The 13,331-nt window shown below is 37.4% G+C and overlaps 1 protein-coding gene across 2 annotated transcripts in view; it reads right to left on the bottom strand.

Moving 5' to 3' along the window:
- Nucleotides 1-2,198: 2,198 nt before the first annotated feature.
- Nucleotides 2,199-13,331, bottom strand: part of NOX4 (NADPH oxidase 4) — a 171,809-nt gene continuing 160,676 nt past the window's right edge. For both annotated transcript variants that reach the window (XM_043876528.1, XM_043876535.1), the window contains one exon: nt 2,199-4,328. In XM_043876528.1, the coding sequence (XP_043732463.1) occupies nt 4,208-4,328 (121 nt within the window). In that variant the 3' untranslated portion in view covers nt 2,199-4,207. The remainder of the gene's footprint in view (nt 4,329-13,331) is intronic.

Genomic DNA, 13,331 nt, shown 5'->3' on the forward strand with positions numbered 1-13,331 from the left:
TCTCAGGAGTTTACAAAAAGTTGACTCTCTTCTCCTGAACAAGAAGTGTGTTATGGTCATGTGAATAGAGAACCAAAGTCATTTGTTTTAATATCAACATTTCCCTGGGTGGTTAGAAAGCTGCTGAAGTTATGACTTTGGTCTATGACTTTAAATTTAAAATTACAATATTAGCATTTCCTAGAAACTATACTACTATGTATTTCTCCATTACAAACTCCTGGAAAACATAATCCCTTTACCACTGACATATTTTAAAACTGCTCTCTGGAAGTAGGCTCTAATCAGCAAAACATATAAGACTAAGTAAGAAATTAGAAGAGACTTAGGGGAAAAGACTGATTTTCTGTATCTGAATGTGGAATTAACACTCATACATTATTTTCCACCTAACACTAAATAGAGTTTATGGGGAGGTCCAAGCCAACAGATGTGACTTATTAAATGTATATGTCACAGGGAGGGGGGAAGCCCCTTTCAGTAGCAGGGATTACTAAAGTCTAGTCTATGACAAACTCAATGGATGACTTGAAGCAAGTTTTCATCTCCCTTTGGGTCTCAGATTCTTCAACTGCACAATCAGAGTAGTTCTAGCTTCAGCAATCAGTTGCTCAGTCGTGTCTGACTTTTTGTGACCCCATGAACTGCAGCATGCCAGGCTTCCCTGTTACTCTCTCCCAGAGTTTGCTCAAACTCATGTCCATTGAGTCAGTGATGCCATCCAACCATCTCATCACTTTATGTTTCTATAATATATTAAAGTATCCTGGATAACACAAGAAAAGGAATCTGCTTATCAGAGAAGCACTTTAAAATGTGTCTCATGGGGTGTTTAGAAAAATCACTGTTCCACTGAGTTTACCATCCTTAAAGAAAAAAGAAACATATTTTTTTTTACTTAAAATTTTTTCTTCTTAATATAATAAATATTGTTTATCACCAACTTGATCTATTGATGACAATCCTGGCCCATTTGCTTCCAGCAAGCCTCTTTAATGATGACTTATAATTTAAATCCAGTACCTGCTGTTAACGCTTTAAACAAACTCTGATTTGGGGGTTATGAGTAACATGGATCCATTGATTAAATCAATTCAGCCTATGCTTTGTTTACATTGCTTTATTTGTTTGTTTTAAATATTTATACTATCACAATGCCCGAGTGGTGTTTAAAGTCAGTAATTAAAAAAAAGAAAAACAAAAAACTATCAATCATCTAAACTTTAACTTGAATTTATAAAAACAACAAACAATAAAGACAAAAATGAAAAAACACCCCAAGACAAAAACAGCAAGCTCTAAATGTATGTGAGTGGGGTCTGTGTGTGTATGTGTGTATGAATCTGAGTTTAGTATTATAAAATAATTGATATGTAAAAATCACAGCATTCCCTTACACAAAACAGGAAATCCAAAAAAGATTAAAAACTGAGTGGAAAATTCCATTGGATTCATGGTCTGGGGGCATATAGAGAGAATTTCCTTTCCTTTGTCTACATAGTTCATTTCTTAGAACAACCCTGTAAAAAAACTGATAGTTTCTTCCAAAAAAAATCAGAGAACTGAAAGGTATAGGTTAAAAAAAAAACCGTAAAGATGATTCTTCTGTTTGTGCGTGTGTGCTCAGTAGCTCAGTCATGTCCGACTTTCTGCTACCCTGGGGACTGTAGCCCGCCAGGCTCCTCTTTCATGGCTTTCGCCAGCTGAGAATACTGGATTGGGTTGCCATGATCTCCTCCAGGGGATCTTCTGACCCGGGGATCAAAGCCGTGTCTCCTGTGTCTCCTGTGTTCCCCGCATTGCAGGTGGATTCTTAACCCACTGAACTCCCCGGGAAGCCCTTATTTTGTTCAGAGTTTCTCAAACAGGAGCCGTTGCTTTCGGAGATTGTGGGCCCACCAAAATTAAATGTAATGTTTTGTAGGTGTGTCATAATATTCATTTTAATCAAGTTCTCAAAAATATACATTGCTAAAAAGACTAATAACTACAGATCTGATACAAATGAGAAATCTTCATCCCAGAGTGAAGAGCAATTTTCCGTAGTCACACCATTAGCCAGGGACATTAACGCCCCAGAACCCAAATGCCTAAGTTTACGCTGCTGCACACTCAACTTCATGCCATCTTGTGAATAAACTCTGCTGCTTTATCTTTTGCAAACCTAAAGTCAGCTTACAGAGATTTCAAGGATACCATTTCAATTTTAACATTTATTGCCATTAAAATTACTTTTTAAAGATCAGTCTGACAAGAATTAGCCCCAGAGAAAGAATTCCTCTAAACAAAACAAAGCTCTCATACACACAGGATGAAGTCCTAGTTTCTTTCCTACTTACAGAAGCAAAAATTACCTATGTCTAACACTCAGTGTTTGAACATCCACTGGAATTTAAATAAAATAGGCAAAGAGTTTCATCTAGTATAGCTGACCTACTTGGAAAGATCATTCTTCTTCTTCCACCAGTTTTACTGAGATGAGGTTTATTAACATAATCACATAAATTATAATTAGTAAAGAATATTGCATACAAGCCTGTTCTAACTCATTTCTTTTTACCAGTTTTCTCCTGTTATGTGTTTTTATGAAAATTATTTTTATTTTAGGAAGTTGCCAAGATGTACTGGTTATTAAATATGCCTTCAGAGCTAAATCTGCAGGAACATTGCACATTTCCCATATCTTTTTCTGACTCACTTTCCTTCCAGAGAGAACAAAAAGAGTTCCAAGGAGAGGAAGAAATAGCTGTAATATGTTTATGGGCATTTAATGCTAGATGGTTTAGCATGCTTGATTGCTATTGGTAAGTCAGAGCAAAAAGATGACAGCAGAATCTATCATGTTATGTTATATCATGCAAAATTTTAACAAAGGCAAGACAAGCTATGTTGCTGATTTCAGCAATGTGCTATATTTGATAGCAATTCTACAAAAGAAAACCACTAAATTGTAAAAATGCCTTAATTCTTAAGGTAGTGAAATATATTTTCTGAGCTGAGAATATAATGGGCAGGGAGCATAACCTGATAGGATCACACAGCACAGTCCCTACAGGGACTTTAAACTCAGTAATTCTTTATCAAGACCCAGAATGCCAGACAGTGCAACACTAATATTCTTGACTCAGAACTTAAATTTCCATAACTGATTAAGTATTTCCTCTTGTATAAAGAGTAAAATACAGGTTTCCTATTCAAGGAAGTGACCACACTTTGTCTTCATCATAAACCAATGTGTGAAAAAGAGAAAGAATTTATATTTCAGTGACCATTGGCAGACACAATACCTTTTGGTCTTCAAAATGCAGACTAAGAGACTAAAACCTAAAGATAAAGTACACTGGGAAAAAAGGAAATAATAATGGAGGTCAAAATGCTGAAAAAGGAAAAAAGTTATCAGTCTGTATGTCCCTTTATAATTTACATTAATGACATTTCCTCATTAAAATGCAATAGTGATAGATTAAGTAAACTGGGAATGGAAAGGAGTGATTAAATCATCGTGTCTAACACATGACAAGGGAGGGCAGATTTCCCTAGACAAAGGAACAAAGATGAAAGAAAAATATTTTAAAAAATCAATAGATATTATATCAGCATCTGCAAAAGGTTCATTGAGCATAAAGCCTACAGATATCAAGTAGAGGTATTAGCATCAGTAGTGAGCAAGCAACACAAAGTACCCGTATCAACTCAGAATCCTGTGCTGTATTTTCAGACACCTAATATATTGGCCTGGAGCTTCTCTAAATCAATGCTTCTCTGTTTATACTCATGTAGAAAATGTAATCTGAGTTTCAAAGCATTTTTAATTTTGTTCAATCTCGCATTTGTTCAACCAAAAACAATTTAAAAGAGAACCAAGGCTACCAGCCTCACAATGAGCAAGTGCAACTCCTCACTAGGGAGTTCTTAAATCTGCCATAAAAATCAACAGTGTGCACCTAATAGTTTTCTTTTAATCTGAGCAGTGAAAAGTGAATAATCTCATCAGATATCCTTCAGGGCCTCTTTGGTTTCCAGATTAAACATGTAATGTGACCTGTCATCCTGCCACATTCTCTCCGCATTTCCATTTTAAATAATCATAAATAAGAAAACCTTGCTACTGTTTGGCATGACACAGCTGTTTGATTCAGCTGCATTTCAAAGCCTTAGAAATTGCACTCATTCCTTCTTTAGAGTCCTTGTTCATCTCAGAGGTTTTTCAACTGAAAGATTCTTTATTGTACTCAAATCTTGTCCCATAGGAATTGTTTTGATTACTCAGCTTATGAAGAGTCTTAGAAATCGAATTGGGTCCACAGCAAAAAACACCAACTGTTTTCCTGGAAAGACAAAGAGAGAAAATGGAAAATCAGATGGAAAATTAGGCAGAACATGACAAGAAGTATGTTTCAGCAGTGTGTTTAAAGTGTTAATAAAGTTAATTTGTTGATGTATACATCTTTGTATATGAATAATTTTCCAACCACTGTATTACCAAATGTAAGAGAATATATTTTATTTACCTCATGCTTTTTATGCTAGAAATCAAGATAATTCAAAAAATAAAACACATATTTGTTAATTATCAGAGAGACTGAGCAGTCTGCATGTCACTGATGAGGGCAGAAATCAAGTCAAGAGCAGCAACTGATAGATGTCAACTGCCTCACATGTGACATATGAACAGATTCCCATCCACCCTGGACCATATCAGTTCTTCTCATATTAGATGCTTTACAGACATTTTTTTTCCTCTAAAGATCTCATGGATTTTCACCAGACATGGTGAATAAGACAAAAGACAAGGAAGCTATTACCAATTTGGAAGAATAATTTTAAGTGACTAATTTATGTCCACATTAAAACAATAAGAATATTAATCTGGATACATTTTCTTTTATTTATGTTCCACAATAATTGTAACAAATGCCAAGCAGGTTTTATTATTCCCCAACATTTCAGGAGACAAATTATACATATTTCTAACAAATAGAATAAATACATTCCATGAAATGACTACTATTTCACATTGATTCCTTTCAAAGTTTGTTGATTTGTATTGAATTCTTCCTAGGATATCAAAATGATTAACAATTGTAATCATAGCTTGGATAAATACTGTATGTATTCATTATCTGAGAATAATTGTTGCTGAACAGAAAGAGAATCCATTTAAACGGGTACATAAATTTATAATAAATACTGAAAATACAGGTTTATTGAAAACTTTTAACCTTGAAAAATGAAACAAAGAACCACAAAATAAATTTCTACTTGCACCCATGATGGAGTAATAGGGACTAGATTTTCCCTCTTGCACTTAAAAAATAGGACAAAACAAAGAACATATAAAACTATTATTTCAGATACTGGCCAATAGGCAGCACAGAACTGTTCATCCCTAAGAAAAATAAAAAAAAATAAGGTGAGCCCCAAAATTGTTTCTACTTGTTGCCTGAAGGTGATTTAAAAGATGGAAGGGGGTGGAAGGGGGGGAGCTCAAGAGGGAGAGGATATATACGTAATTATGACTGATTCACACTGATGTACAGCAGAGACCACCACAACATTGTAAATCAATTATCTTTCAATTATAAAGAAAATTTAAAAATAATGTAAAAAATGATTAAAAAAAGAAGCTGAAGCTCATAAGAGGGAAACTCATGCAGAGGCTGGTGGTCTTACTGAGTTAAAGAGAAAGGAATGGAGTTCATGAAGACTAAAGCAGCTATACGGAAAGTGCTGCTGCTAAGTCACTTCAGTCATGTTCGACTCTATGCGACCCCACAGATGGCAGCCCACCAGGCTCCCCCGTCCCTGGGATTCTCCAGGCAAGAACACTGGAGTGGGTTGCCATTTCCTTCTCCAATGCATTAAAGTGTAAAACGAAAGTGAAGTCGCTCAGTCGTGTCCGACTCTTAGTGACACCATGGACTGCAGCCTACCGGGCTCCCCCGTCCATGGGATTTTCCAGGCAAGAATACTGGAGTGGGGTGCCATTGCCTTCTCTGATATAGAAAGTGAGAAGATATCAAAAGAAAGAAGCTCTGGAGATCTGCAGGGAAGTATCTTCAAGTCTTTGGCTCAGTGCTAATCTCCTTGTGAAGCTGGGTAAAGAACTACCAGGAAGAAGGCCAAAAAATTCTGAGTTTATACAAGGTTATCAACAATTCATATTACCACAAGCTAAAGTGGAAATACCTACATGTAATATATTGGCAATGGATAGGAGACTTTAAAAGGTATTACCTCATTTGCAAAGTGTAGGCAGGATTTGCTAAAATTAGCCTTAGACTGGGCTTCTCTGGTGGCTCAGAGGGTAAACCGTCTGCCTGCAATGCGGGAAACCCGGGTTTGATCCCTGGGTTGGGAGGATCCCCCGGAGAAGGAAATGGCAACCCACTGCAGTGTTCTTGCCTGGAGAATCCCATGGATGGAGCAGCCTGGTAGGCTACAGTCCACGGGGTCGCAAAGAATCGGACATGACTGAGGGACTTCACTTACTCACCTTACATTTAGCCTTAGACTGCAGGGTGTTCTGGATTCATACTGTGTGTGCAGGTGTGCTCAGCTGCATCCAGCTCTTTGCAACCCAAAAGACTAGTCCATCATGCTCCTCTGTCCATTGGATTTACCAAGCAAGAGTACTGGAGTGGGTTGCCATTTCCTCCTTCCTGACATTACTAACACAGCTTAAAAGCAAGCTCTGGAAAGATCAAACTAAATCCAAGTAACAAAAGTGTTTGCCAGAAACAAGTGCAACAGTATTGAAAAGAATAAATAAATGTTGGCATTAGACATCTAAAAGTACAAAATTGTTGTCGTTGAGTCGCTCAGTTGTGTCCTGCTCTTTGTGACCTCCATTAACTGCAGCACACCAGGCTTCCCTGTTCTTCACCATCTCACAGACTTTGTTCAAACTTGTGTCCATTGAGTCAGTGATGACATCGAACCATCTCATCCACTGTTGTCCCCTTCTCCTCTTTGCCTCAATCTTTCCTAGCATCAGGGTCTTTTCCAGTGAGCTGGCTGTTTGCATCATGTGGCCAAAGTTTTGGAGCTTCTTCAGCAACAGTCCTTCCAATGACCATTCAGGGTTGGTTTCCTTTAGGACTGAGTGGTTTGATCTCCTTGCTAGTCAAGGGACTCTCAAGAGTCTTCTCCAGCACCACAGTTTGAAAGCATAAATTCTCTGGTGCTCAGCCTTTTTTAATTGTTCAGATCTCACATCCATACATGACTACTGGAAAAAACATAGCTTTGACTGTATGGACCTTTGTAGGCAAAGTAATGTCTCTGCTTTTTAATACACTGTTTAGGTTTGCCATTGCTTTTCTTCTAAGGAGCAACTATCTTTTAATTTCTTGGTTGCAGTCACCATCTGTGGTGATTCTGAAGCCCAAGAAAATAAAATCTGTCATTGTCTAGTCTTCCCCCACCTATTTGCCATGGGACTGGAGGCCATGATCTTCATTTTTTGAATGTTGAGTTTTAAGCCAGCTCTTTCACTCTCCTCTTTCACACTCATGAAGAAGTTCTCTAGTTCCTCTTTGCTTTCTGCCATTAAAGTGATCTGCATATCTGAGGTTGTTGATATTCCTCCCTGCAATCCTGATTCCAGTTTGTGAGTCATTCAGCCCAAATCAAAAAATTACCAGGAATGTATATAGCAAGAAATTATGAATTGTAACTAAAAGTGTTAGGGGTTGAATCTTGCCCCCTCCCCCAAATTCACAGGTTGAAACTCTAACCCTCAGTACCCCAGAATGTGGCTATATTGGGACATAGGGCCTTTAAAGACATAATTAGCTAGAATGATGTTATTAGGTCAATGTTATTGCAATCCGACTGGGGTCCTTACGAGAGAAGGCATTAAAGATACACTAGAGATGCACATACACAGATAAAAGAATGACCACATGAAGAGACAGCAAGAGGGTGGTCCTCTGCAAGGCAAGGAGGGTCTCAGAGGAAATCCACCCTTGTTTTTGTTGTTCAGTTGCTCAGTCACGTCTGACTCTTTGCGACTCCATGTATTGCAGCACGCCAGGCCTCCCTGTCCCTCACCATCTCCTGGAGCCTGCCCAAACTCATGTCCATTGAGTCAATGATGCTATTCAACCATCTCATCCTCTGTCATCCCCTTCTCCTTCTGCCTTCAATCTTTCCCAGCATCAGGGTCTTTTCCAATGAGTCAGCTCTTCGCATCAGGAGGCTAAAGTATTGAAGCTTCAACTTCAGCATCAGTCCTTCCAATTAATATTCAGGATTGATTTCCTTTACAATTGACTGGTTTGGATCTCCTTGCAGTCCAAGGGACTCTCAAGAGTCTTCTCCAACACTATCATTCAAAAGCATCAATTCTTTGGTGTTCAGCCTTCTTTATGGTCCAACTCTCACATCCATACGTGACTACTGGAAAAACCATAGCTTTGACTAGACAGACCTTTGTTGGCAAAGCAATGTCTCTGCTTTTTAATACATTATGTTTCTCATAGCCTTTCTTCCAAGGAGCAAGCGTCTTTTAATTTCTTGTCTGCAGTCACCACCTGCAGCGATTTTGGAGCTCAAGAAAATAAAGTCTGTCACTGTTTCCTGCTAGCACCTTAAATTTCAGTCTTCAGAATGGTGAGAAAGGAAACTAATTTAATCCATCAATCCTGTGGAATTTTATTATGGAAGGCCTAGCAAACTAATAAAGAAGAAAAGATCAGTCAAAAATGACAGAAATGATGGGATTACCAGATATGGTCATTGAAACAGTGACGAGAAACATGCTTCATATGTTTAAGGTTAAGCATCAGCTTGATGAGAAAGGAAAAAGATTTTTTAAAGGCCTAAATGGAAATGCTAGAGATTAAATGTAAATTTAAAATGATAAATATACTATGGGTTAACTAATGGGTTAACAGAAGAATATGCACTGAAGGAGAAAAGATAAGCAAACTTGAAGATAGAGAAGCAGAATCTATCTAAATGGAAGCACAGAAAGAGCAAAAATTGGGCAGAGAAGTAAATGGAGCCTCAAGGTCAAAAGGGACAATACCAGGCAATCTTTCATATATGTAATCATAGTCTCAAGTAAGACAGAAAGGAAAGAAAAAATGAAGAAATAATTGCCAAAAGTTTTGCAAATTTGATAAAACAAACAGATCCAAGATCTAATGAACCCTAAGGAGGATATCCACACACACACATGCACATACACATAACATTAGAGGCAACAAACGAAACTCTGAAAATCAGTTACAAAGAGAACAACACAAAAGCAGCTGGCAGGGGTAGGGGTGGAGACACATTTACAAATAATAAGTAGAAGGTGAAGGAGATGAAGGATAGACTTCTTGTCACAAACTGTGTAAGTCAGAGGCAATGAAGTGAAATCTTCAAAGTGCTGAAAGATCAAATAAGGTCAACTATTCTATCTCAAGCAAATTCTATACCAAACAAAAATATTGTAATTTTCAAAATTAAAGATAGAATACAAACTTTTCTATCAGAAGGTGAGGGAATTTATCACCAGTGAATGAGCCCTTTAAGGTATATAAATGGAATTCATCAGAAATCAGATAGAAATGTAAATCTATAGCACAAAGTAGCACAACATTGTAAATCAACTACACTGCAATAAAAATAAATTTAAAAAAATGAATTGTAATAAAAAACTATTGTAGGTATGACATTTTAGAGTAAATATATTATGAAATAAAACAATTTGTATGTAGCTAGAAAAAAAAGAAATGTAAATCTACCCAAAGCTATGAAGGACACCATAAATGGTGAATCTGTAAATAAGTATACTGAATATTTTGTCTAATTTTTAATCTCTTTAAAATATAATTGATATTTAAAACAAAAGTAGTAATAAATTATGGCATTTATAGTATATGTAGAAGAAAGATGAATAAGAACAAAAGCCAAAGAGATGTAGGGGGATGGAAGTACATGAGGTGGGATAATATTGTTTGAAATACACTGTGATAAGCTAATGCTATACAATATAAAGCTAGAGAAATGCTTCTCCAATCTCAACTTCATTAGCATCACCTAAGATATTTCACAGACCACAGATAGCAAGGCCCTATTCCTAGATGCTCTGATTCAGCAGATCTTGGATAGAGCTCTAAGAATTTGTTTTTCCAACAAGTTTCCAAGTTATGTTAGTTCAAGGATTGCACTTTGGGAAAAAATTCCTTAAGAAAGTAACTAAAGTCAAACAGAAAAGTAAGGCTAGTGTGCCACTACAGGAGAAAAAAATGGAATCATAAAACAGTAATGCATTGAAAAGAAAGTAAAGAAAGGAGGAAAGAACAAATGAGATAAATAGAAAGCAAAGGTAAACTGTTGGAAAGTGAAAGTTGCTCAGTCATGTCCCACTCTTTGCGACCCCATGGGCTATACAGTCCATGGAATTCTCCAGGCCAGAATACTGGAGTGGGTAGCCGTTCCCTTCTCCAGGGGATTTTATAAACCCAGGAATTGAAGCTGGTTCTCCTACACTGCAGGCAGATTCTTTACCAGCTGAGCTACCTGTGAAGCCCTGACTGTAACTCAATTCATGGAAGCCAGAATACTCAAAGAGGAAAAGACAGTCTCTTCAATACACAGTGTTGGGAAGACTGGATATTCACATGTAAAAGAATGGAATTGCACCCTATCTCATACTACCCCAAAAATTAACTCTCAAGAAATCAAAGACTAGACTCCAGGACCTTCAGTTCAGTCACTCAGTCGTGTCTGACTCTGTGACCCCATGGACTGCAGCACGCCAGGCCTCCCTGTCCATCACCAACTCCCGGAGCCTGCTCAAACTCATGTCCATCATGTCGGTGATGCCATCCAAGCATCTCATTCTCTGTCGTACCCTTCTCCTCCTGCCTTTAATCTTTCCCAGCATCAGGGTGTTTTTCAATGAGTCAGCTCTTTGTATCAGGTGGCCAAAGTATTGGAGTTTCAGCTTCAGCATAAGTCCTTCCAATGAATATTCAGGACTGATTTCTTTAGGATTGACAGGTTGGATCTCCTTGCAGTCCAAGGGACTCTCAAGAGTCTTCTCCAACACCACAGTTCAAAAGTATCAATTCTTTGGTGCTCAACTTTCTTTATAGTCAACTCTCACATCCATACATGACTACTGGAAAAACCATAGCTTTGACTAGATGGACCTTTGTTGGTAAAGTGATGTCTCTGTTTTTTAATATGCTGTTTAGGTTGATCATAGCTTTTCTTTCAAGGAGCAAGTGTCCTTTAATTTCATGGCTGCAATCACCATCTGCAGTGATTCTGCAGCCCCCAAAAATAAAGTTTGTCACTGTTTCCATTGTCTCCCCATCTATTTGCCATGAAGTGATGGGACTGGATGCCATGATCTTAGTTTTCTGAATGTTGAGTTTTAAGCCAACATTTTCACTCTCCTCTTTCACTTTCATCAAGACCTTAAACCATTAAATGTTTGAAGGAACACAGGGGAAAAACTCATTGATAGGGGTATTGGCAATAATTTCTGACACCAAATAATTTCTGGTGAAACTGACAACAAAATACAAGCAATAAAACCAAAAATAAACAAGTGGGATTACATCAAATTGAAAAGCTTTGCATATAGTAAAACAAATGACCAACAAAATGAAAAGGCAAGGTAGGGGATGGGAGACATATTTGCAAGCTACATATCTGAAATATATAAAATATAGAAGAAATTAATATAATTTACTAGAATAAAATAAATAATAATCATAATCCAAGAAGAGGAAATGCTTTCAGCTTTGCACCACTGAGTAAGATATTAGCTGCAGGATAATCATATAGGGTTAGAATGTTGAATTATGTTCCCTCTTTATCCACTTTTTGGAGATTTTATCTTTTGCAGAGAATGTTGAATGATACTAAATTCACTGAATGATGCTGAATTTTGTCAAAAGGTTTTTCTGCATCTATTGAGATGATCATATGATTTTTATTCTTCAATTTTCTAATGTAGTATCACATTGGTTTATGATATACCAACCATACAAGATATAAAGTTATTGAACCATCCTTGTATCCCTCAGATAAATCCCACTTGGTGATGGGGCATACTCCTTTTAATGTATTGCTGAATTTGGTTTGTGGTGTTCAGAAAACTGTCCAGTTACATGTAAAAAGAATGAAATTAGAGCCACTTCTCAAACCACACACAAAAATAATCTCAGATGAAAGACCTAAATATAAGACTGGAAACCATAAAACTCCTAGAAAAAATAAGCAGTACATTCTTTGATATAAATCATAGTAATATGTTTTTGGATCTGTATCCTAAGGCAAAGGAAACAAAAGTAAAAATAAATGGGGCCATATACTAGCAAACACATGAAAAGATGCTCAACTTCACTCATTATCAGAGAAATGCAAATCAAAACCACAATGAGGTACAATCTCACGTGGGTCAGAATGGCTGCTAACCAAAAGTCTACAAACAATAAATGCTGGAGAGGGCATAGAGAAAAGGGAACCCTCTTACACTGTTGGTGGGAATGCAAACTAGTACAGCCGCTATGGAGAACAGTGTGAAGATTCCTTAAAAACTGGAAATAGAACTGCCATATGACCCAGCAATCCCACTCCTGGGCGTACACACCGAGGAAACCAGATCTGAAAGAGACACGTGCACCCCAATATTCATCGCAGCACTGTTTACAATAGCCGGGACATGGAAGCAACCTAGATGCCCATCAGCAGACGAATGGATAAGGAAGCTATGGTACATACACACTATGGAATATTACTCAGCCATTAAAAAGAATTCATTTGAATCATTTCTAATGAGATGGATGAAACTGGAGCCCATTATACAGAGTGAAGTAAGCCAGAAAGATAAAAACCAATACAGTATACTAATGCGCATATATGGAATTTAGAAAAATGGTAATGATGATGCTATATGTGAGACTGCAAAAAAGACACAGAGATAAGAACAGACTTGGACTCTGTGGAAGAAGGCGAGGGTAGGATGATTTGAGAGAATAGCATTGAAACACGTATATTACCATATGTGAAACAGATCACCAGGCCAGGTTCCACACATGAGACAGCAGGGCTGGTGCACTGGGATGACCCTGAGGGATGGGATGGGGTGAGAGGTGGGTGGAGGGTTTGGGATGGGAGGACACAGGTACACCCATGGCTGATTCATGCCAATGTATGGCGAAAACCACTACAATATTGTAAAGTAATTAGCCTCGAATCAAAATAAATTAATTAAAAAAATAAATGGGGCCATATAAAGTTAAATACTTCTGCACAGCAAAGGATACTATTGACAAAATGAAAAGACAGCCTACTGCATGGGAGAAAATAATTGCAAA

Source organism: Cervus elaphus, chromosome 2, assembly GCF_910594005.1.
Source record: "Cervus elaphus chromosome 2, mCerEla1.1, whole genome shotgun sequence".
Taxonomy (NCBI): domain Eukaryota; kingdom Metazoa; phylum Chordata; class Mammalia; order Artiodactyla; family Cervidae; genus Cervus; species Cervus elaphus.